Source organism: Scyliorhinus canicula, chromosome 13 (assembly GCF_902713615.1).
Source record: "Scyliorhinus canicula chromosome 13, sScyCan1.1, whole genome shotgun sequence".
Taxonomy (NCBI): domain Eukaryota; kingdom Metazoa; phylum Chordata; class Chondrichthyes; order Carcharhiniformes; family Scyliorhinidae; genus Scyliorhinus; species Scyliorhinus canicula.
Genome location: NC_052158.1, coordinates 81,617,445 through 81,643,538, shown reverse-complemented (window position 1 = coordinate 81,643,538; position 26,094 = coordinate 81,617,445). Strand labels below are relative to the sequence as shown.

Below are 26,094 nucleotides of genomic sequence, written 5' to 3'. Positions count from 1 at the left end.
CCTCCTGCTTCCTTAATACTACCTGTCCCTCTGCATGTCTTTGTATCACCTGCAAAATTAGCAACAGTGCCCTCAGTTCCTTGTTCCAGATCATGAATGTATATTGTGAAAAGTGGGCACGAAAGTTTGATCACATAATTTTCCTCCAATACCTCTCCTCCTCTGTCCAACCTTGTGGAACTCTTTGCCAACCGATTGTAATCAGAGTATCTTCTTCCTGTCCCCACATTCTTACCTCTAGAATTATCTAAGGAGTTAACCTTGGCTTTCCTGCTCTTTCTCGTTACTTGTTGTCACTTGCTACAGGCCAAGGATCAGCATCCATCTGTATTCCTACATTGGACGATCAGACGTTTCCTCAAATTAAATATTGGGAAGACTGAAGCAATTGCTTTTGGTCCCTGCTCCAAACTTTGTTCCTTAACCACTGTCTCTACCCATCATCCTGGCAACAGTCTTGATTTTAAGCCAGTCTATTTGCAACCTTGGTGATGCATTCAACCCCAAGATTAGCATCTAACCTCATATTCACACCATCACTTAAGACTGCCTAGTTCCACCTCTGTAACATCACCCAACTTCAACCCCATCCCGGCAAATCTGTTGCCAAGACCCCTGTTTGTGCCTTTGTTATCTCTAAACTGAACTATTCCAACATGCTCCTGGCAGGTCTTCCATATCATGCCCTCCGTAAGCCTGAGATCATCCAAGACTAATGCCCATGTCTTAACTCTCACCCAGTCCAGTTCCTCGTCGCCCAGTGCTTACGGACCGTTGTCAGATCCATCAATCTTTCCACTTCAGTAATGTCATGTGCTTCTATCTCTACCTCAGCCTATTTGCTAGTTAACCATTCCCCTTGCTTCTTTCAAGCCCTGTACGTACACTGCTACCTTGACCTGCCTACAATCCTGCATCCTCCCTAAACTTCAGTTTATTCATACCTGTATCATCTGTCGACCCTTTCAGCACCACCCCTGTCCTTGCTAACATTTGTTTGGCTCCCAGTTTCCCCAAAATTATCACTTGGTGTACAAATTGGCTGCTGTGTTTCCTATATCCTAGCAAGTAACTTCTTCAAAAGTACTTGCTTAGGACATCCCACAATGTTTTACAGTCAATGTCATGAAAGTTGCTATATAAATGCAAGTTGTTCTGTGTTTCTTTTAGCTGAGGTTGGTAGTTAAAACTAAGTTTTCATGACAACTTCTCTGTGGATTATTTTCTCTAGAAAATATAGCTTAATTGTAAAATTAACCACATCACTAATAACAAGCATAATTTCATGAGTTAAAGTTTTGTCAAATGTATCTTGTTCCCCCTTTGCACTGCAGTCAGCAGAATGTGATTTATTTTGGCAGTAGTTGATTTTAAAAAAAACATTATTTTCAGAACTGTTAATCCTGTAATTTTCCACTAGCTGATTTCTTCAGAAAGGAAAGCTGAAGAATGGAAGGGGAAAGTTGGTTTACCGAAAAAAGCAGTGAACTTTTTGAAATAGGAAACAAAAGTACAAAAAAATCAAATTACACTCCTCAAAAGGGGAAGAAATCAAATGGGTTATTGATGATAACTATCAATAACTGAAGTTACTGCCTAAAATCAGTCTTCATATCTAATGTGAGGTTGGCGTGCTTGTATGCTTTAGGATTCAGCATGGACGGTAAATCAAACGGGTCTGCAGTCCATCTACCCATCAAATCACAGCAGGAATCAACAGTCTACCTTTGAATCTGTCCAGTCTGGGAAGAGGAAGAAAAAACAGAAGATGATACGTGCTGATCCCAGCATTTTAGGTTAGTATGCAGTTTTCATAGGCATATTAGAAACCTACTTCACATATAATATTCTGGTATGCTGCCCATTTAGTTTGCAAATGCTTCATGATATCTAGATCTGAGCAGAGTACTGCACTGAATCTTGACTCGTAAGACGAATAGTGTCTAGGTATTATTTATTTTGAGTCACCTGCAGCTTTGTTACTGAAGTTTGCTTATTTGCAACATTTTCAATTATGAAGTGAGAGGTACAGAGTATGGAACAGGACACAATCGCAGTAAAGCAACTTATTTCATTCTGATCTGCCAAAAATATGTCTTGAATTTATGAACTAACTTTATCCTGAATGTATGGGCATTTTAAGTGGTGACATCTGAAGTTGATGGGTGGGATTCTCCGACGGCGTGAAACGGGCGCGGGCGCTACCGATTCTGGCCCCCACAGGGGGCGAGCACGGCGCTGGAGCGGTTCAAGCCACTCCAGCCTCCCTTCCCGGCACCAACTGGGCGCTGCGCCAACCCGCGCATGCATGGGGGACTTCCTCAACGCACCGGCCCTGACGCAACGTCGCGTGGGGGTTCGGGGGCCGGCTGCATAACAAAATAGGGCCGGGCTGGAGAGGCTGCCCCGCCGATTGGTGGGCCCCAAATCGCGGTCCAGACCCCACCGGCGCCCCGAACCCTGCGCGCAGAGTTTCCAGTGGCTGCGACCAGATATGGACGGCGCTGCCAGGACTCTGCCATTTCCGCGTGGCCGCTCAGCCCATCAGGGCTGGAGAATCGGCGGCACGGTCGCGGACAGCGGCCTGCGACCGGCGCTGCGCCAAACAGCAAATCAGTGCAAATGGTGCTGATTCTCCATTCCTTGGAGAATCGTGTGCCGGCGTCAGGGCGACACGTTGGCAGATTCTCCAGCACAGGGCTCGGAGAATCCCGCCCCGAACCCGGTGTTTTTATAATTTAAAAAAATTTGCCCAAAGCTTGACAAAGTGAACTAAGTAACATCAACCTTACAACAAGCACAAATCTGTTCGTGGATATCAACTTCAGCCTTTACACAGCTCTTCATAATTGCAGACACTATACTAACATACAGCACATACTGAATCGCCCATATTCCACAGAACTGTTGATGATAAATCGGACCACTTGCTTGACTTACTAATGGTACCTGAAAAAAATAAAATTAATACGAGGGGCAAGGGTTATTTCTGCTCTTTCAGATGATCCTGCAAGCCAGTGTCCTGACAGGGAGGGTAGTCATTTCTGACCAAGCAATTGAAGCTCACCAGATCTCCACTTGTACTCGACAGTTTAAGCTGATTAAGCTTCAGCAATACTTTTGTCAGTGAACTTTGGTAGGCATTATGTACAGTAATCTTATCGGGTGAGAGTGTGATGTCCACACTAGACAGACAAACTCTCTCAAGTGTTTTGATAGCTGGCCTGGGACCTCCTATCTGCCAGATACCTGACTAGTCCAAAGAAAAGTGACATGTCAATGAATATTGTTACAATCTCAACTGATGTTACTACTGGACAGTCCGGTCCCGCAGTGGATCCCCAGCTCAATAGATCGTAACTTTTATTTTTTTTGTTTGGAGAAGTGGATGAACAGAGTCACAAGACTGCTAATTAACTTTTAACAAAAGAATAAAACATTTATTAAAGAAGAAAATATTAAGTATAATACACCACTCCTTCACCCCAACCATACCTTTACAGGTAAATGCAGATTTATGTGGATTACACAAGTTACAATTTGTCTTATATTCTTAAAGTTCTGAAGTACACAATCCATTCAAACCAATAGGTGAAATGTGGTTAGTCACCCCACACTCTGAAACCAAATGACAGATGCTAACCAGTACTACTTCTTTGGATTTCTCATCAACTCTTCTCTCCTCATCCTGCCACAACCACCACCCCCTGCACCCCCGATGCTTGTTACACTGTGAGCTAATTGGTCTCACTGAACCTTTGGCTTTCACAAGAGGGTTTCCTAACTCCACTTGAAGAACATGTTTAAAATCTTCTCCCAAGCAATGCTTTCTTTCGGATGCCTTCAGTAAGTGGGCAGCACGGTAGAACAGTGGTTAGCGCTGTTGCTTTGGAGTACTGTGTGCAGTTCTGGTCGCCTCATTTTAGGAAGGATGTGGAAGCTTTGGTAAAGGTGCAAAGGAGATTTACCAGGATGTTGCCTGGAATGGAGAGTAGGTCTTACAAGGAAAGGTTGAGGGTGCTAGCCTTTTCTCATTAGAACGGAGAAGGATGAGGGGAAACTTGATAGAGGTTTATAAGATGATCAGGGGAATAGATAGAGTAGACAATCAGAGCCTTTTTCCCCGGGTGGAACAAACCATTACAAGGGGACATGAATTTAAGGTGAATGGTGGGATGTCAGAGGTAGGTTCTTTACCCAGAGAGTAGTGGGGGCATGGAATGCACTGCCTGTGGAAGTTGTTGAGTTGGAAACATTAGGGAACTTCAAGCGGCTACTTGATAGGTACATGGATTATGGTAGAATGCTGGAGTGTAGATTAATTTGCTCTTAATCTAGGACAAAAGTTCGGCACAACATCGTGGGTCAAAGGGCCTGTTCTGTGCTGTATTTTCTATGTATGATTCACCCAGGATTTCAGCCTCTCATTCCAGGGTTCCTGTGACCTGGAACACCATGTGCATTCAAGCAGCCTCTCGGGGACCCAGCCACACCGTCAGAACACCACTGCGCACAGGCTGTATTAAGGTGTCACCAGCCTTGGGGTTACTTCAGATGTATTTTTAAAATCCTGATATTGTTTTCTTACTAGAGATGAAGAATTTAAATGACCTTGTGATTTTACTGTACCTGCAGATGATACATAGAATAGGCTCCAATTATCCTGGAATAATGTTCAGCACCTTTTTATTAAAATTGCCCTACGAATGATTATTGAGTAGCTTGGGTTTAATTCAAACATCAGTCTGCTCTGCACAGTGGAAAGACAAGTTTTTAAAAATTGTTTAAGTACCAGAAATACATTTACTAGTTTGATGCTAACAATTACAAGATAAATAATCTGTTACCATATTTTCCCACCTCCCAGGTTTTTCTGTAAATGCTTCATCAGAGCGCCTGAACATGGGAGAAATTGAGACACTTGACGACTACTGAACACAAGCAAACTCTTGATTTATTTAAAAAAATAAGTTGTTAATCATGAATTCTGAATGCACCAACCAATATCAATTAATTAAAAAAAAAATCTATCACCTTGAGTTCATGTCTGTCTTTGGTACTTTAACACACTTGTTTTTCATGGCCCCTTCATTGCAATCATGTTTCAAGTACAAAGCAGTCACTTCAAAGGCCTTTGCACCAAACTGCATGTTTTCAAGCATAGAATCACGTTTTCCACAGTATAATATTAATGGTGCAGTTAAACATAGTACCTGTGTTCTATAAACACTTGTTTCCTTATCACTTTATTATTGGATTTTATTCAGAATACATGATTAACTGGTCTATTCAATGTTGGTCACATTAACATCCATTCTTTGAACATTACAGAACAATTGTGTCAGTAATGTACTTATAAGCTAATTCTATAATACACGTGTTGAAGTGCTTGCTTTAGTACTGAGGTGTATTAAAGGTGGTTTGGATATTGTAAGGATATCCCTTCTGTTTCTGTAAGGAATGCCACCTATTCTGTCTAGCCCATTTTAAAGAGATTGTAGACTATGTTTTTGGCCTTGTACAGTCTTTTGAAATTAATATATTTGCGATATTCAATACACTCTAGCCATCTCAAAATATGCATTTATAAACAATGAAAAAGTTGGTTGAAAAATTTCTGGGAGTCCAGAAATCAAGGTATTTGTTATACAGTTGCTGCATGAAGGCTGCAATGTGTAACTATAGACATTTATGAAATTTTAGTTTACAAAACTGTTAAACATGCATGTGCAGGCCAATGCCCAAAAAGGAGCTTTCTTTCTTAAAAGGGCTGTACCCACTTCTCCGGTTGTATTTTAAAATTGTTCAAAATCAAATCTTTTACAGCATCTTGGCCTAATCAAAGTATGTTTTACAACAGAAAGATGGCTATGGAAAAAATGCTGCAGCTACTGTATGCCACCACTTATAGTGCAACATTGAATTTGCAGCTTACTGTATTTAGGTGTACAGAAGATTCCCTTTGAAAGGGAACTCGGGTAATTGACCCTTTGGTGACTGAAGGACTCTTTTAGTTTCTGAGAAACATGTTTTGAATCACTTTTTTTAAAAAATACGATTCTGTAAAAACATAATGCTAAATATTAGACTGAGAAGAGTTATATACACAGAACATGTCTCTAGAGTACATTCTGAATTAAAGAAAATGCAGTGGACCCTACTTATTGTCACTGCTTTCTTCATGTCACTTTTCTAAAGCCAGTGTTTTGAATGGTTTTCCAATTCTGTTAGAATGAATTAATTTGGATTTTTTATTTTTAAAGAAGACATACAGCACTCCTTCCCTGACTGCCCCATAGGGGCATGGATAAAATTGGCAACAGTGCTGGTTAGGGGGAAGAGATGGACTTACAGGCACAAGTTTAGTTTCCACCACTCTGGCTCTACACGTTAGAGCTCCACCCCATGACACTTCTTGTTGTCCGTTGCTATCTTTATGCACCTGTACACTTTATGAATACTTACTTGTCCCAGGCAGATGCAAATGTTTGCAGCTGATGGGGCGAAGGAAGCATAATTAAAATCTCCGCAAATGCCCCAGTTGGTCCTTATCTGTTTTCTGTATCTGTTCATGTCACCTTGTTGATTACAGTCATTTATTTAGCCTGTTAATAAAGTGACTGTAACAGGAACCCTTCACTTTTGTGCTGAGATGATGTTTAGAATGTTCCACTGGAGTGAAGGGTCCCAGTTGTTTCGCCAGATTGGAGTGCGCACTAATTGTCTTTGCGTTGCATCCTAATTCATCTTAAATGCATGATTTATTTAAAAATTTAAATCTGAAAACATTGAAAAATATTCTGTACAATAAAATTTGTATGCAGGTTTTGAAACTATTCTCTTGTGATATCTACATTACTGGCATCCATCTGCACACCACAGTATGGCAGCTGCAGTATCCAAGTATTTATTTTTAAATGATTTTTTTTGCACTGTTGGTTCAATACAACTGAGATCATGCAACGGAATTTTTGCATTAACAGTTGAACTAGATGTATCCTGATCCCCCTCATTCAAAGCTCATTTTCAGATATAAGTCCTCAATCTGAGGATACAATAATGTCGTAGTGAAGCATTCTATTGGATTATTGGTGGGGGTATATTAAAACATGCATAATTCTCACTGCACAGAAAGCTAATCCTGAAGGTGATCAAGTATAAACAGAAAATGTATCCAGGACTAAGAGAATACTTACTGGAGAAAAGGAGAGCCACTTTGGAAATTAGTTACTGTGAACCATTGTTTCTTTTAAAAAAAAGTTACTAAAATGCAACCACCTTCTAATTTATTTATGAAGTGAACTTGTCATGTGTTATTTGTAACAGACATGCACGATGACTAGGAAAGGATGACTGCAACCCCGATCTGTTTTATTTCCAATTTGTTGTTCATCTTTTAGCAAGTGAAATGTGTAGTTATAGTTGAATGTGTACATGCTATTATTCCCAAACTATTACGGTTTTAACCAAATACATTGTTGAAAGGTTGTTAGTGCCACTACTGCAAGATATTGAAGGTTATTTTGCCATCACCTTCTGATAAAAGTAAATCTGATTCATCTCTGAAATATAATGTATCAAACTCTCCTGTTCTTTCCGTTGCATAGAATTTCACACTGAAAAGTAACATTTAATACCAAATGCCAGTTCTACACAGGTCATTGCATTTCCAAAAGCAATTTGCTGTGTTCAGTGCTTCGTTACATTCCAGTGTGAAAGGCAAAGTGTAAATACAATTCCAATACAAGCAGTTATTTATAAGCAAATAAATATAACTAACCTGATGCCACATTTCACCTTGCAACAGCAGTGAACATTACCAGACGCATTGGTTTCCTGCTGATTTTTTTATTTTGTTCCAGATCAGTGGCTATTTTAGTTATTTTGGTTCATTTTTATTCTTTACAGAAGTTTCAATCATTACTTTTTAATCTGGGTTTAACTACCATAATACAGCAAACTGGTTTGAAATAGTCCCTCACAAACGATCATTTTAAGAGTGATTTTATTTTTGTGTTATAGGTTAAGCCAAAAGCATACTGTCTCAAAGAACGCAGACTTGTTTTTCAAATATGTACAGTAAATTATGAGCTGTACATAGTTGTGATCACCTTGAACCAGGAATACTGGTTGGGATTGAGTTTCTTGTACAGCTACTGTGCAATTTGGAGGAGCGGGTGTGATAAAAGATCAGCCTTTCAAACAATCTCACCAGTGTGAAAACTTTAGTTTGTACCATATTGGAGAAGATCACTCATTTCCTCAAGCCAAACTGTATATAAAGGAGTCTGAAGAGATCTTTATTTCCCTGGTTCTTGGGTTTTTTGTTCACAAATAGTGAATTTACAATCGTAGATTGGTATTTTCCTTAAAATGTAAATAAGTTGCAAGAAAAATAAAACAATTCTAAGTACAACATGTTACTCTTTAATTTGGCATCATATCACTTGATGTCTCTTGTTCATTGGTGGTGTTGCTATCTTGTGCTGTGTTGTAAACAATTTCTCCTACTTCCTTTGGTTATCTTACACAATAAAGAACTCGTGAAAAATCATTTTGGAGAGGTGCAAGGATTGCTAGATTAGTAATCCATTCCTAAATTTCTGCTCTTTGGAACAGCTGCTGGTAAGTAGTTTGATATAGGTTAGCTCCCTTCTGACTAGGCAGATGTGTCACCTAAACTTGTCTCCTTAAATGGCCCTTCTGGTATCTAGGAATTACTATGGAGTTGAACTGATTTGTCACACCTTTAGCAGAGGCACCACCTAAGTGCTAGCTGGAGCAGTCACATTTATTACTTGAATTCTGGTTTCTGAAAATATTGAAAGAAGACCTTAAATCGTTGTCATGAGGTCCCTGTTTTAGCACCACTTTCCAACCGAGGTGCAGAGTGGAAGACCAGCAAGTGCACTTCACCAGGGTGCTATACACACTTGGACCAACACTACATGGAACCGGGCACTGAAATAATTGAGAAACAACCCAGGAAAGGCTTATGTTGTGGTAAAAATATTGATTAGCTGTTTTAAAGCTCGTCGGGTAATGTGGTTCATTCAATGCTATCCAGTTGCATTCAGCACATCTCATTCGGTCACAGGAATCAAAGATTTGAATTCAGATTGCAGACTAATTGAAGAGTGAAGTTTTGCCTGGATATCCTCATACATGAATGAGTTTATGGCAGCAATCTACACCAAGTACAGGACTAATCCTTATCACGCATGAGTGAATAAATTGAATTCCCTTGGAGGATGTCCCACGGGTCATGCGCATCTAGACTCCCAAGGCAATGAAAGGAAGTTACAATGCCTGCGAGGTATAAGTAGCTGGATGATTCACTCCAGTTATAGCTGTAGAATGTTGAACCATAGATATAGCACAGCAGAGGGACATTCGGCCCATCTTGTCCATGCCCACCCAAAGACCCCCCCCCCAGGTGCCCTTTATAACCCCATTTTACTGCACACGGCCCATAGCCCTGCAACAGCTTACAGCATTTAATTAGTTTGTTAATTTTAAAGCTTTGACTTCAGAGGAGGAATCTTCAGTCTTCCATGGAATACTCCCTTGGAATTCTTACATTGAGGGAGCAGTCAAAACTTTCAGTTGTTGCCACATTATTTTCCAGTGCTTCCAACAGTTACAATGCACTGGTTAAGGTTTGGCTCGGATCAACAGGTGCTTGCTTTCTGTGCTACTGTATACTTTGTCTTGACCCACGTTGAATTACACTAGGACACATCCTAACCAGTTTTCAGTGGGGTGTTGAATAAGAATGATCACATTTGAATAGTTTTTAAATAAGTCATTGGGTACATTCTCAATGCCATCCTGGAGCAGTTAGTTCAGTCTTCACTGTATTTTTGTTCCAATCAACTCTGCTATCAGCTGTTTGACATCTCAATTCGATTAATACGTGTTGTGGAAACACTGGAAAAAGCACATGCAATTCAGAATTAGGTAATGAAGTTAGAATCCACCAGAAAGGAGTGGAAGAATTGAAGTCCATATCCATTATTCAGTTACAGTTCAATCTGCTCAAATATAATGCAGGATTATGTGAAGTATTTCTGTCTTTTCATGAAACTGCACTCGGGCTCTATACGTACCTTTGATTTCCTGATATTTGCTACTTTTAAGCACTCAAAATTGTTTTGTACATTACCGGTGCCATATAAATGCAATTTTTTTCTCCATGTTCCCAATACATAAGCAATTTCAGTGTTGAAAGATTAGGTTAATTTCCCTTGGCTCTGACCATGTTGCAATTATTTTTTTAATAAATAATGCTTTTACTTCACTTGTGAATTTCAAATGTTAGTGAAGGAGTGCCCTTGAAGCAGTCCCAAAATTTTGGATGCCTTGGAGTGTAGAAAGGAGTGAGCTGAGGATCTGCTTTGTGCCCTGAACCATGGCATTAGAAATGAATTTCTGCCATGGAAATTCACTTGTCTTTTGCATACATTATCCAGTACAAAACTGGAGCTTTCTCATATATCCAGACAAAAGTGCCCAGTAGTTAATCCATCTTGGCTTCCTCCAATGATCCTCTGCACCACAGATGCCAGTGTTCTGACAATTTCACATGTTCCACATGATATCAAGAAATAGCTGAGTGCATTGTTTACAGCAAAGACAATGGCTTCTGGCAACATCCTGGCTATATTCCTGAAGCAGGCATACCTCAAACGTAGCAATTGTACAGCTGGACACTCCAGCCCCAGAGCTTGCTAACGGTGATCCTCAGGGCAATATCTGAGGTTGTCAGAGCAGTTACCTGTTCGGTTAATTTATTTTCAATGTACCAATACTTGGGTTATTGTCACTATTTCCCAATTGTTTGTGCAGTTTTGATGTATCCTCCTTCATTACCCACAACCAAATTTAGCATGGCACGGTTCCCTATTGAGCATGTAGCATACTGATTGGATAAACTATTTTGAGTTCATTCATTTAAACTCTTTGAGCAGGTAAAGTTCCAGTATAGAAACACTACAACCTCTTTTAGAGTTGTAGTCGTTTACAGAACAGGAGGAGATCCCCGGGCCATTTTAAATTCCAACTAAATTTCATTCCAAATTTCTTCCACATTATCTATGTTACCAGATCCCCTATTATGAACTCAACTTTTACACTCAGAGCAACGACTCCCAAGTTATATGGCTGTGTTCAGATTCCTAATTAATTGGATTAATAAATAAATTGGACTGAAGTGGTAAGTAACATTTGCACCACACAAGTGCCAGGCAATGACCATCTCCCCTTGACACGCAACGACATTAACCGCTGAATATCACTCCAACCTTCTAGGGGTTACCATTGACAAGAAACTGAACTAGCCATATAAATATTGTGGTTACAAGAGCAGGTCAGAGGCTATAAATTCTGCGGTGAGCATCCTGCCCCCGAACTCACCAAAACCTGTCCGCCGTCAAAGGAGTGTGATGGGATACTCTCCATTTGCCTGCATTAGTGCAATTCCAACAATGCCCAAGAAACGCAACACAGTGCAGGACAAAACAGCCCATGATCAATGCCCCCACTTACCATCTGAAACGTTCACTCTTCATCACAAAAGCACAATGACTGCAGTGTATGCCATATACAAAATGCATTGCAGCAACCCACTAAGGCCCCTTTGACAGCACCTCCCAAACCTGCAACCTCTACCAGCTAGAATTCAAGGACAGCAGGTGCAAGGTAACAGCATCACCTGCAAGGTTGCCTCAAGCCGCAAAGACCACCCTGACTTGGATATATATCACTGTTCCTTCACTTGTGGGAACTCCCTTCCTAACAGCATTGTGGATGTACCTACACCAGGACTTCAGTGCTTTAAGAAGGTGACTTACCACCACCGTCTCAAGGGCAGTGAAGAATGGACAACAAATATTGGCCTTGCCAGGAATGCTCTCATCTCGAGAATGAATGTTTTTATTAAAACATTAGCCTCCACTTATTTCCATTTTTTCATATCTTTAAAAACTTCAAAGCTGTGAGTATGTAACTTTAATTTGACCCAATTGAGACCATGTTTTTGTCAATGCTCCATCATACCCCTCCATTCAAAAAATAAAGTTGCTGTTGTTTTGCAAATCTGCATTTGGATATTGGAACCTATTCATATTTTTCTTCAATTCCCTCCCCCCCCCCCCCCCCCCCCCCCCTCCCGCATACTTACTTTTTCAATCCTTTTCCTTAACTTCTTCTATCTTGCTATGTATGGCTATGATGGTCAATTGGTTAAGGTGTTGGATTTGAAATCCGATGGGGTTTCCCCGATCAGGTTCAAATCTTGCTTCCAGCGATTGCGACCGGAGAATTAATCAGAATTTTGGGTGGCACGGTAGCAGAGTAGTTAGCACTGTTGCTTCACAGCACCAGAGTCCCAGGTTTGATTCCTGCTTGGGTCACTATGCGAAGTCTGCATGTTCTCCCTGTGTCTGCGTGGGTTTCCTCCAGGCTCTCCAGTTTCCTCCCACAAGTCCTGAAAGACGTGCTGTTGGATGAATTGGTCATTCTGAATTCTCCCTCTGTGTACCCGAACAGGCGCTGGAGTGTAGTGACTAGGGGACTTTCACAGTAACTTCATTGCAGTGTTAATGTAAGCCTACTTGCGGCAATAATAAAGATTATGATTATTGTTTGCATCTCCTGAGCTTTAGTATTTGAGGCTGCTTTGTTTCTTCATTATGTTTACTAATTCCTTTTCAATATGCTCTTTCATTCCACCACTTGAGCCAATTAGTCTAAATAAGTTATTTTAAATTCACACACGCCCTATTATTGTACAAACCATTTTTGTAAAACTTATTGCTCCTAGAAAGTCACCGTGTGTCTCAAATGTTTGATAAACTTGAGACTCCTGACACCATTCTTCCAATTCTTCCAACTGCATGTTTAACAGTCTAATTTTTCATGTGATTGTTAGCAGAGGTTTGTACACACAATTGGAGGTAACTGTGTGATGTTCATTGATAATTGATTGGGAGGTCGGAGTTGGAGAGTAACAATAAATGGGAATTTCATGGGATGTGAGATCAGTTGCTAGGCTAACATTTATTGCCCATCCCTAATTGCTCTTGAGAAGGTAGTGGTAAATGGCCTTATTGAACCACTGCAGTCCATGAGGTGTAAGTACACCCACAGTGCTGCTAGGGAGGGAGTTCCAGGATTCTAATCCAGTGACAGTCAAAGAACGGTGATATATTTCCAAGTCAGGATGTAGGGTGGCTTGGAGGCGACCTTCCAGATCTTTTCTTAATTCTTTATTCCTTAATTACATAAAATTTCAGTAAAGGTATGAGCTAGTCAGTTTTGACTTAGTTTAAACATCTTAACATGGATACAACCACACTCTGTTTTGACATTCGTATGTCAGAACTCTACAGAAAACATTTAGAACACCCCACTATACTGTTACATCAGTCCTAGTGTTTAGCCGTTAAAACAAACATTAACAGCTCTATGGCAATGTATGCACTGAACTGTAGACTAGAACACTGAGAGCTAAGATTTACAGCAGTGGTAGTGGATGAAAGATTTTAGTTTAATTTAGACTATATTTGTAAGTTGCTAACGTCATAATCACAACTCAACAATTAAATTGTTGAAAAACAAACATTGTCTAGGAATTAAAGTTTGATTCATAATCTTATGAGAATACAAAATATTCCATCACAGTTGGTTTTAATGCTGTTACAAATGAGAGGGTTTATTAGATAGTTATGTTTAAATTGTATCTTTTAATTCAACATAAAGTGAGTAGTGGAGAGGGGATTGTGACCACCTACTAATTATTTCTGACTGGCAATAAACCCATATGATCTGGTTGCAATGGGTCAGATCCAATCGAAGACAATGTGCCAATTTTTCACACCTGGAGACAAAGGAAAAGGAAGCTCACCTTACTGCTGCCAGACCTGGACAGAAAGTGAAAGTCCCAGAGAAAGAGACAGGAAAAACCGAGATGAACAGCAAAGGATTTTTTTTTCCTATTTGCCACCAGGCAGGATGCTGGTGGGAGCTCATGCTCCAATCGAAGAGGCGAGACATGTGGAGATTTGAAGATACTGGAAATTCACTTTGGTCAGTTGGGAGAAGAAGCCAATGGATTATTAAAAAACAGTTTGCGGATTCTCAGGCAACTGAGGGAAACAACTTGCAACCAACACTGGACATTACAAGGCAACAAAGCAAGGAGAAGTGAGTCTTTGGAAATTGGGAGTAACTTTGGACTGGTTCCTGCAAAGACAACAATTGTGCAGAGAGTACAGTGTATCGCATAAAGCTAACATGGGGTTTTTGGTCATATCAAGAAGTTAGGGGATACTTTTTTTTCAATTTGATGTATTAGTTGTCTACTAATCATGTTTAGTTGATGCTGATTTTAGTGTGTTGCAGTAAAAGCCTTAAAATGTGAAATCTTGTGTGATCCTTTGAGTCAGTCATTGGAAATTCAAATCTGTTTTTAAAAGTTAGCAGCTTCTATAGGGGATCATAACAACTCTCATTCACAATAGTTTAAGAGATTCCATTTAAGCAGAAATATTAAAATTGGAAAGGCTGAGATTACTTCTTCCTTGTACTGTATTTCAATAACTAACTCCTAATTAAATGAATGTGTTGATGCTCTTCTCCTGTTTTGCTGTTTTACTTATTTCACAAAGTGACTTGGATCTTCAGGGTCAAGGCTGTTTCATACTTATTATTACACCAATGAAGTGTCTTGTTTCACCAGTAAATTAAACACATAACTAGATCGCTGTTGTCAGCATTAAAGTTGCAAGCTTCAGGTGATGTACAACATCGAACATACAGTGCAGAAGGAGCCATTCGGCCCATCGAGTCTGCACTGACCCATTTAAGCCCTCACTTCCACCCTATCCCCGTAACCCAATAATCTCTCCTAACCTTTATGGTCACTAATTGGACAGTTTATCATGGCCAATCATCCTAACCTGCACATCTTTGGACTGCGGGAGGAAACCGGAGCACCCGGAGGAAACCCATGCAGACACGGGGAGAACGTGCAGACTCCATACAGATAGTGACCCAGCAGGGAATTGAACCTGGGACCTTGGCGCTGTGAAGCCACAGTGCTAGCCACTTGTGCTACCGTGCTGCCCGCATATGCTGCTTTCTTCATTACAATGCAGGCAAATGATAATTTGCATAATATTGAGCTGCAGCAGAGTCTAATTGTTAGTCATTTATTTGACATGATTTAACAATTGCAAAATATGGCTTCTTGTGTTGTTTCGTTGAACTGAGGCTTTCTATAAGGTAATAGTTACATTTTTTTGGGTGGGGGACAAAGTACGATAAATCAACATTTACCTCTGTTTTATCATCGATTCAAATAGGGAAAATTCTAAAATGAGTGCCTTTTCAGCAACCACTTTTAATGAAGGCTTTAAAGAATGATTAAGATTCAAGATCAAGTCACCAGACTACAGACTACACCTGTTTCTGGGGCTCCAAACAACACTGGCCAGTAGGCTACAAATTTTGAAACTGAAGATTGAAGCAGATTACATAGAACATAGAACAGTACAGCACAGAACAGGCCCTTCGGCCCTCGATGTTGTGCCGAGCAATGATCACCCTACTTAAACCCACGTAACCTGTATACCCGTAACCCAACAATCCCCCCATTAACCTTACACTACGGGCAATTTAGCGTGGCCAATCCACCTAACCCGCACATCTTTGGACTGTGGGAGGAAACCGGAGCACCCGGAGGAAACCCACGCACACACAGGGAGGACGTGCAGACTCCACACAGACAGTGACCCAGCCGGGAATCGAACCTGGGACCCTGGAGCTGTGAAGCATTGATGCTAACCACCATGCTACCGTGAGGCCCCTACATGTTAATACAAACATCTCACTGTCAACAGGGGTGGTACTAGAGGATTGGAGAGTGGCGAATGTCGTGCCCCTGTTCAAAAAAGGGAATAGGGATAACCCTGGGAATTACAGGCCAGTTAGTCTTACTTCGGTGGCAGGCAAAGTAATGGAAAGGGTACTGAGGGATAGGATTTCTGAGCATCTGGAAAGATACTGCTTGATTATGGATAGTCAGCACGGATTTGTGAGGGGTAGGTCTTGCCTTACAAGTCTTATTGACTTCTTTGAGGAGGTGACAAAGCATGTGGATGAAGGTAAAGCAGTGGATGTAGTGTACATAGATTTTAGTAAGGCATTTGATAAGGTTCCCCATGGTAGGCTTATGCAGAAAGTAAGGAGGCATGGGATAGTGGGAAATTTGGCCAGTTGGATAACAAACTGGCTAACCGATAGAAGACAGAGAGTGGTGGTGGATGGCAACTATTCAGCCTGGAGCCCAGTTACCAGTGGCGTACCGCAGGGATCAGTTCTGGGTCCTCTGCTGTTTGTGATTTTCATTAACGACTTGGATGAGGGAGTTGAAGGGTGGGTCAGTAAATTTGCAGATGATACGAAGATTGGTGGAGTTGTGGATCGTGAGGAGGGCTGTTGTCGGCTTCAAAGAGACATAGATAGGATGCAGAGCTGGGCTGAGAAGTGGATGATGGAGTTTAACCCTGACAAGTGTGAGGTTGTCCATTTTGGAAGGACAAATATGAATGCGGAATACAGGGTTAACGGTAGGGTTCTTGGCAATGTAGAGGAGCAGAGAAATCTTGGGGTCTATGTTCATAGATCTTTGAAAGTTGCCACTCAAGTGGATAGAGCTGTGAAGAAGGCCTATGGTGTGCTAGCGTTCATTAGCAGAGGGATTGAATTTAAGAGCCGTGAGTTGATGATGCAGCTGTACAAAACCTTGGTCAGGCCACATTTGGAGTACTGTGTGCAGTTCTGGTCACCTCATTTTAGAAAGGATGTGGAAGCTTTGGAAAACGTGCAAAAGAGATTTACCAGGATGATGCCTGGAATGGACAGTAGGTCTTACGAGGAAAGGTTGAGGGTGCTAGGTCTTTTCTCATTAGAACGGAGAAGGATGAGGGGCGACTTGATAGAGGTTTATAAGATGATCAGGGGAATAGATAGAGTAGACAGTCAGAGACTTTTTCCCCGGGTGGAACAAACCATTACAAGGGGACATAAATTTAAGGTAAATGGTGGAATATATAGGTGGGATGTCAGAGGCAGGTTCTTTACCCAGAGTAGTGAGGGCATGGAATGCACTGCCTGTGGAAGCAGTTGAGTCGGAAATGTTAGGGACCTTCAAGCGGCTATTGGATAGGTACATGGATTAGGGTAGAATAATAGAGTGTAGATTAATTTCTTCTTAAGGGCAGCACGGTAGCATTGTGGATAGCACAATTGCTTCACAGCTCCAGGATCCCAAGTTCGATTTCGACTTGGGTCACTGTCTGTGGTCTGCACATCCTCCCCGTATGTGCGTGGGTTTCCTCCGGGTACTCCGGTTTCCTCCCACAATCCAAAGATGTGCAGGTTGGGTGGATTGGCCATGGTAAATTGCCCTTAGTGTCCAAAATTCTATGATTAACCTAGGACAAAAGTTCGGGACAACATTGTGGGCTGAAGGGCCTGTTCTGTGCTGTATTTCTCTATCTCTATCTATCTATCTATCAGTTTATTCCTCTCTCTCTCTTCTGTGAGAAGTGAAAGCAATGTGGGAATTTTGAAACTTAAATTTTGAACAATAATCCTGCAAGCACCAACATGAAAATGTGAAAAGCAAAACCTAAATGTTACATTAGATGTTTTCGTCCGAGACTTAGTCATGCCAGCAACTTGAGGCCAAAAACACAAACCGAAGGCCCGGAACAAAATCTCTTTCAAACACCATAAATAAGACTGAAACGCTAGGCTTAGTTTTTAGCTCCAGAATAAAAATAGTATTAAAATAACACTGGGACGTGTGAACATCTTTCAATTTACTTACAACTGTGTGACAGCAAAGGTTTAGAAATAATCCCTGGTATACAAGCCTTTAATAGCGTCTTACCAATACACAGTTTAGATAATGTAAATAATGTGGCTACTCAATATTTTTTAGGAAAAAGCTTGTAGCTTTCAATTATAGGTGGGATTATTGGGATAAAGAAGAAACAGATGCGAAATGGCAAGTATTCTTGATTCTAAGAAAACAAAATGATAGAAACAGCAGATTCAATGTGAAGTGCTTCTGTCAATTGTGCACCTCAGACAGTGATGTGAGGCAGAGGGCATTACTGCTTATTGTCGGGTACAGAAGTATTGGGCATTGGAAAATATTAAAATAAAATAGTCCACTATTTATAATTCAGTGTTATCCGACATAAAATCTAGCTGCAACACTCCAGTGGACACAATATTAGGGCTTTGTTAGGAAATCGGCCAAATAGCACACCATAATTTCCTTTCACTTCATATATCAACATATTTGTCTGGTATGTGGGATGTAGATGTTGGCTCCAGCTAGGGCGACAGGGTTAGATGCTTAGTGCTCTTTTCGATGCAGTGGAGAAAGCCTCCCTTGTGTGAGTTCAGAAGCAAGATCTCCCAGACCATTTTTTTTTCTTCCCAGACCACACAAGACATCAGATAGTTCCAGTCTCAGAAACAAAATGGCTCAGTGCAGACGTTGGATCCTGCTCCCATGGACAATTTTAGGGACCACCATTCTTATAGCACTAACAGGTAGGATTATGATTCCATTTCTGGCACATTCATTCATCCAGGGGTTTAACTTACTTCACCGGGTTGCCGTTTTCATTTTTCTTTATGTGCAATGATATGTCGATCTGTGTTCCTAGGTTATATGTTCTAATATACATTTCTATGTGTATTCTTGAGATCAAAGCATGCATTTCATTTTATAGTTAAAATTATACCATTATATAAGAGGGTGCAAAAATAAAATGAATTCTACAGGCAACAGAAAGTTTGCAACAGGAGTTATCACTAAAATCCAGAGATTGGGCAAAGCTAACTACTGGGGCCGGCTTTCAGACAGAAGGGTTTAGGGAGTGTGCACATTTTTAGCTATTCGTACAGGGGCAGTCACTAAGTCCACTTCTAGAAATCTTAAAGATATCTCTTTTCAAATTAGTTGATAAGTTGCAGTAAAACATTAAAATTTGTGATATGGGAAGAGAATTTTACTTTTGTTTGAAGATCAACATTTGCAAGAAGCGGGTGTGGGGGGGATAAATTCTGACAAAATCTGTGCAGGAAAAGTGTTTCAATACTATGGATACTTTTAAAAAACCATTTAATATTTTTTAGCCTTTTATGTAAGTTTGTTCAAATGAATTCAGAGGATGAACCAGAATTGCAACCTTAAATACAGACCTGAGTCAGTCTGAGGAAATGTTCAGCCAGTTGCACAGAAATTTGGAATTTTTTCAAACTATCCTGAATTAAACTTTCTCACTCAATCCTTCAATGTAAGCCAAGGGAATGATGGCCAAATAGGTACAGAATGCAGCTTTGGTATACTTGAGGAAGAGGTAAACTTAGTTATGAATGATTAGCTGCTGCACATAACCACCAAGAAGGAATATGAGGACTGAAGATAGAGGGATAAGCACGCTTGTGGGGAGCTTGTTATTTGTCCTTTCTCATGTGTATATTTTTACTATGATGTAATTAAAGGGGTAATGCATACAGTATGCTTTGCAATTGCTGACATTTTCTAAACATTCATCCAGGGATCAATGTAACTTTTTTTTTTAGGTGGAACTGGGAAAAACCCAACTTATCACTTTGTGATATGTACAATGCTCAGATAGTGTTGGTTCTCCCCTAGCCTGTGAGCAATGGATGCCCAATGCCCAAATATTGCCTGTTTTAGCCCAGGCCATTCGTTGAGTTAGAAGAAGCAGTTATTGAATCATAAAATTGAATCATAAAGCACAAAAAGAGACCATTCTGACCACTTGTCTTTGCCATGCTTTGAAAGGGCTATGCATTAGTCACCCACTGCTTTGGTGAATGAGATGTAAGGGTTTTAGCAACGTTCTAAATCAGAGCTACTACCGTAGAAACCTCCTCCCCTGAAAACTGAATTTTATGGAATGTCAAATTTCTCGAATCCATGGTAAAAATTCTATGGACTTTTAGAATTTCTCTTTTAGTTTGTCTGATATATTTCAGCTTCTACTTTAATCCCATTTGTATGTCTCAAGCTTTATTTCACCTTCTGTAAAATGGTTAAAAAAAAAGGAATGATTAATCCTACTTGTTATTTTCTGGTTTTCTGTCTGTAAGAATTCTTCAAAGCGTCTGTCTGATGAGTTTGCTTAATATCAATGTTGTTCAACATCAGGGATCCACAATGGTTGATACCATGGTTAACAATAGGAAAGGAGAAATTTGTGGCATAGAGCTCGCTAGATCTTTGTAGGAAGTTTTTTTCAGGCCAGCATTGAGCATCACGGCAGCACAGTGGTTAGCATTGTTGCTTAACAGCGCCAGGGGCCCGGGTTCGATTCCCGGCTGGGTCACTGTCTGTGCATAATATGCATGTTCTCCCTGTGTCCGTATGGGTTTCCTCCCACAAGTCCTGAAAGATGCGTTTGTTAGGTGAATTGGACATTCGGAATTCTCCCTCCGTGTACCCAAACAGGCACTGGAGCGGGGCGACAAGGGGATTTTCACAGTAGCTTCATTGCAGTGTTAATGTAAGCCTACTTGTGACACTAATAATGATTATTATTATTATCACTTCACCACTGGCCATAAAATCTGGGCCGTTAATCATATTATGATCACTGCTTTCGAAATGCTGAGACAGGCTCCACCTTTCCCACTTAATTCCTATAAAACTGGCTCCTCTCAATGGGCTGGAAACTGATCAAGAATTACATTTTTTTGTGCACCTCCCCCTTTGTCATTTACACTGTCAACACACTCCAGGCATTTATCGCCATGTACTCTCACCCTTCTTGGCCAACCTTACATTTATCTTGCTGCCTAATCCCTCTTCTTTCTGAATACTCTTTCTGCTAATGCTATTGATTCTCCCAGCCCTACTGCAACTTGTATCTCCTCTCTAAAGCTTCACCCTGATATCCCACCCCCTGCCACATATTAACCTTGTGGGGGGGGGGGGGGGGGGGATTGTTCTCAGTTACTGAAGAGATCTCAAGTGCACTAAGCTACAGGTCTATGGACTTGGTGCAGGAAGGTGGAATTACAAAGGGCATCTGGGTGTCATAGGGTTGGCATAGATAAGATGGGACAAATGGCCTCCTTCTGTGCTGCAACTTTTCTACGATTCTATGATTCTATATTTGGGCTGTGAAGGATCTTGAGATTTGGAAATTTTTATTCAATTCAATTCAGGGTTACCGGTTGTTCTTGAGCATTGCTGAAACTCAGTAGAAAATCAAGTTTAAAACTTGTCAGGTGCAAATAAGAATTGATTTATTTGGAGTTCATTGGTTACAACTTGAAAATCATTTAAAAGGTAGTTTGTAGACAATTTGATTTTCTTCAAAGAATCACAGGAATTATCTTCTGAGACAGTAGCCTGAACACAACTTTAAAAGTCAAAGTCTGAAGTCAAAGTATGAAAATGAAATATGAATACAGAACTCTTTTCTAATTCTCTTCCTTTACTTTATGGCTCTTTCTGTCTCTCGCTCTGGCTCTCTGTCTTTCTCTCTCTCTCTCTCCACCTCTCTGCTGTTCCTTTCTATCTTTCTCCCCTTCTTTCTTCTTCCTTTCTGCCTCTCTCCTTTCCTTTCCTTTCTTTTCCTTTCCTTTCTTTCTGTCTAAAATGGTGGCCAAATCATCCATGGATATACTATTTCATATCTGTCTTAAGCGATCCGATCACACCCCAATATAATCCTAATTGGTTTGGGTTAGACTCAAACAGATTTGATTTGATAACAAGCCGTCCATCTTCACGATGTAACATTACTTCCAATTGTTGCTTGTCTGCAACAATGGAGACCTTATGTTATCTCATCATACTATGCGAGGCATAATTCCGAAAATATAATTCAAACTGTCTTTTAATGTTGGAATCAAATATATATATATTATATTTGATTCGATGTTTTAACTTTCCATTTATTAAATACATTAATGATCTGGAAGAAGGAACTGAAGGCACTGTTGCTAAGTTTGCAGATGATACAAAGATCTGTGGAGGGACAGGTAGTATTGAGGACGCAGGCAGGCTGCAGAAGGACTTGGACAGGCTAGGAGAGTGGGCAAAGAAGTGGCAGATGGAATACAATGTGGAAAAGTGTGAGGTTATGCACTTTAGAAAGGGAAACGGAGGCATAGACCATTTTCTAAATGGGAAGATGCTTAGGAAATCAGAAGCACAAAGGGACTTGGGAGTTCTTGTTCACAATTCTCTTAAGATCAATGTGCAGGTTCAGTCGGCAGTTAGGAAGGCAAATGCAATGTTTAGCACAGGGCTAAATCGCTGGCTTTGAAAGCAGACCAAGGCAGGCCAGCAGCACGGTTCGATTCCCGTAACAGCCTCCCCGAACAGGCGCCAGAATGTGGCGACTAGGGGCTTTTCACAGTAACTTCATTTGAAGCCTACTCGTGACAATAAACGATTTTCATTTCATTTCATTAAACGTGATCCTGACCTGATGCCTGAACACATGGAAGCCAAGCAGCATCTGAGATATGCATATAAATCCAGCCCAGTTTGAAGCCACCCAGCAGTCCGACAGTTTGTTAGATTTTTCAAATTTTATGGAATGGTTTTAAATGTTATGAGAGGATGGAATCTCTCCTTTTGCTCCCCCTAAAGTTAAACATTAAGTCACCCACAGAGCTCTGGGGCCTATCTTCATGCATGAAATTTCTTCACCTGCAGAGAAATTTCTTCAGCCAGAGTGCTCATCAGCCTGTGGAGTTCACTAAGTAAAGCCGTTCTGTTTAACCTTTGAACCTTCTGGGTTGAGGTGGATTGCTGAAGAATGGGACATTTGGATATACTGAATACACAGGGAAGAGGACGAGATGACATATTACAGTACATTTCCAGCTCCAGGTTTAATCTGCCATTTACTCAAATAGACTAGCGCACATCCTAAGTATATTTTCTTTTGAAAAGTGTGTATAAGTGTTGGCTGTTTTTTTTGGTAGCTTTAAGGCCCTCCATTCCAGACGTCTCATTGCTACACTGAATTCAAGAGCAGCAGAACTGAGCCTCTGTCTTTTAGCTCTGCATCTGACGGCTACTGTGTGAGTGTGAAATGTGTTGAGGTTTGCAGCCTGTGCCGAGGAATCTAGCCTCAAGACGTTAGTCAACCTTTGCCAGGAACTTTGACAGAGCTGCTTTTATCGCAGAGGCTTTCATTCCGGTTCAAGCAGCTGGACTGGATAAACAGATCAACAACTTGGTTTAAACTCCTGTGCTAAAAATAAGAAGGAAAAACTGATAGCCTGTCAGGTAGCCTGCAATTATTTTGTCCATTTCTAATCTGCTAATTTCCCCTTGTGACTCTCATTTATTACCCTTTGCTTACGGTGAGGTACCTCCTGGGAAAGGCACATGAGAAAGATTAGTGTCGAGAGAGTGAAGTTCATTTCTGTGAGCTTTTTCTTTGGGCTCTTTGATTAAAATGCCAGTGAATGTTCCCAAGTTATTATTTTCTCTGAAGTAATCGTTGGTAAATATTTTTCCGAATGTTCATATCGGAAAATTCTACAGAAAATTCTATGATACTATCTCGAGAGTGGTGAATTGAGAGGGTTGCGGAGTTGGGGCTGAGGAATGGGGCTAGCTAGGTAGCTCTTTTGGGTGCCAGTGAAGATACAATGGGCCGAATGGCCTCCTTCTGTGCTGTAAGATTCTATGATTCTAAATAGATTTTCTCCCACTTTGCCGATCACTTTGGAAATAATTCCATTCTAAGCGTTTTATATTCAGAACTGAATGAGTAATCATTTCTAATGTTCCCAAATTTGGTTCAGCACACGTTGGTAGACAGTTGAATCTGGATAACAGTGGTAGTTCTCTGTAAGACACTCTGCCTCCATCCCATCATTAGATCCCATCATCATGAGCTGCATGCATCATACCATTATTCACTTTAGGGCCAATGAGTACCTGCTGAGTACCAGTGCTTGGCTTAATTGCTCCAGCTTCCTTGACCAAACCTCTGGCAAAAGCTATCTCTTCAATGGTGCGAGGTTGCGGGGATAGGGCCTTGGTGGAGTGCTTTTGGAGTGTCGGTGCAGACCTGATGAGCCAAAAGGCCTCCTTCTGCACTGTAGGGGATCCTCTGATTCTATGAAGCCCCACTCCTCCTTCAGCCCCTGCCCCACATCACCCAAGCCCAGAATCTGGTCAGATTAATGTCTTACAGCCCTGTGACTGATCAGAATTAGCCTCTCATGAGTTGATCGGAATGGCCTCCTGCATCGCAGGGCCTGCACATTGAAGCTCCTGTTAAATTGTTTTTTTTTTCCAGCCAATTCTTTGTTTTTAGACAGATAAACCTCAAGCTTCTTGTGTGACCATCCGTTCCATCATTTTGGCAATGCCAGTGCAGTAACTTAGAGTCAGCCACCTCCTCGGAACACGTGACAACATTCAAGATGATGACATAATTTAATCGAATCACAGAATCCCTACAGTGCAGAAGCAGGCCATTTGGCCATTGAGTCTGCACCCACCCTCTGAAAGAGCACCCATACCCCTCCCTAGTTGCGTAACCCCACCTAACCTGCACATCTTTGCGCTGTGGGAGGAAACCAAAGCATCTGGAGGAAACCCACACAGACACAGGGAGAACGTGCAAACTGCACACAGTCACCGAAGGCTGGAATCGAACTCGGGTCCCCAGCACAATGAGGCAGTAGTGCCAACCACTGTGCCACCTTGTCACTTAGTTCCACTTTGGAGGAAAGTGTTCTATTCTGCATTTGAAATAACATCTGGGGAAAGATAGTCAACATGCTTCTAACCTTTATTTAAAAAAAATGGTTTCTCTATTCATTGAGTGGGGGAATCATTTTTGCCTGCCCATGCTGCAGGTGGAGAGCCTTACTAGCTGGCAATGGTGATTTTGTTTTCTGGTTCCCATTAGTTTAAAATAATCATATTTCTAGACACACCCAGGAGCTGACATCAAATGTGCATTTTTCAGATATCACCATGTGCTGTGACATGGTACATTGTTCGTTCAGTACACATATAGTGCAATTCTCTTCCAGCACCTAGGGTACACTAAGGCAGACTTTCATCTGCTTCCGTAGCTAGTCATTCTTGGAACCGGTCGCTAGTCTGTCGCCAGGGGCATATAGCTTGAGGGGCACCAATCCATATTACGTGTTGCTGACCAGGAATCTCTCCCGCTCTCACCGCCAGCCATTGGCATTTTTGGAAGGATTTGCAGGTTGACACTCAACCTGTTTGGCTGTGTTATGAATGCACCTTCCTTGGCCATCAAGGCCTGGGGTGGGACTCAAACCCAGAGCTTCCATCTCAGAGGCAGGGATGCTATGCACTGAGCCACAACGCCTTCTATTTATCAATATAACTATTCTTCAAAAAAATCATGCCTCAATGCATCAATTAACTATTCCAATCATTAATGTTTTATATAATATTTTGGTTAAAGAAGATAAACAATCAACTTTTATACTTTCAAAAAGAAATTCCAATTAAGGGGCAATTTAGCATGACCGATCCATCTACCCTACGCATCTTTGGGTTGTGGAGGTGAGACCCACGCAGGCACGGGGAGAATATGCAAATTCCATACGGACAGTGACCTGGAGCCGGTATCGAACCCGGTTCCTCGGTGCTGTGAGGCAGCAGTGCTAACCACTATGCCACCGTGTAGCCCCTCCCTCTTGGCATTTCATGAGGGTTCTCTTAATTATCCGAATATGCTGTTCTGTAACACTATGTCACCTTAGTTAATGTGGAGATAGATTGATAATCTTGAACACATAATGTTCAGCAAAGTCCTTAAAGTATTTGGCGGTGACTCTTTCAGAAATTCCATGCTCCAGAAACGATGTTGCGATGTTTGGAACTTTGAGTAATACAGTAGTCTGCAAAAACGAGATGCTACTTTTGATAGTGTGTGAATAAATCAGTTCTCCCACATTATGCCACGATTTGCGTGGTACTTCAGCAGCCGTACCTTTGGCACGCATTAAATGTAG

The 26,094-nt window shown here is 41.1% G+C and overlaps 2 protein-coding genes across 7 annotated transcripts in view; both read left to right on the top strand.

The window, feature by feature from the left end:
* The window catches only part of gigyf2 (GRB10 interacting GYF protein 2), a 230,498-nt gene extending 222,082 nt beyond the window's left edge, over nt 1-8,416 (top strand). For all 6 annotated transcript variants that reach the window (XM_038816236.1, XM_038816241.1, XM_038816239.1 and 3 more), the window contains 2 exons: nt 1,649-1,796; nt 4,868-8,416. In XM_038816236.1, coding sequence (XP_038672164.1) covers nt 1,649-1,796; nt 4,868-4,935 — 216 coding nt within the window. In that variant the 3' untranslated portion in view covers nt 4,936-8,416. The remainder of the gene's footprint in view (nt 1-1,648; nt 1,797-4,867) is intronic.
* A 10,044-nt stretch (nt 8,417-18,460) lies between these two features.
* The window catches only part of LOC119976800 (protein SNORC-like), a 33,465-nt gene continuing 25,831 nt past the window's right edge, over nt 18,461-26,094 (top strand). Inside the window, exon 1 of the mRNA XM_038817593.1 lies at nt 18,461-18,633. Within this exon, the coding sequence (XP_038673521.1) occupies nt 18,561-18,633 (73 nt within the window). The 5' untranslated portion in view covers nt 18,461-18,560. The remainder of the gene's footprint in view (nt 18,634-26,094) is intronic.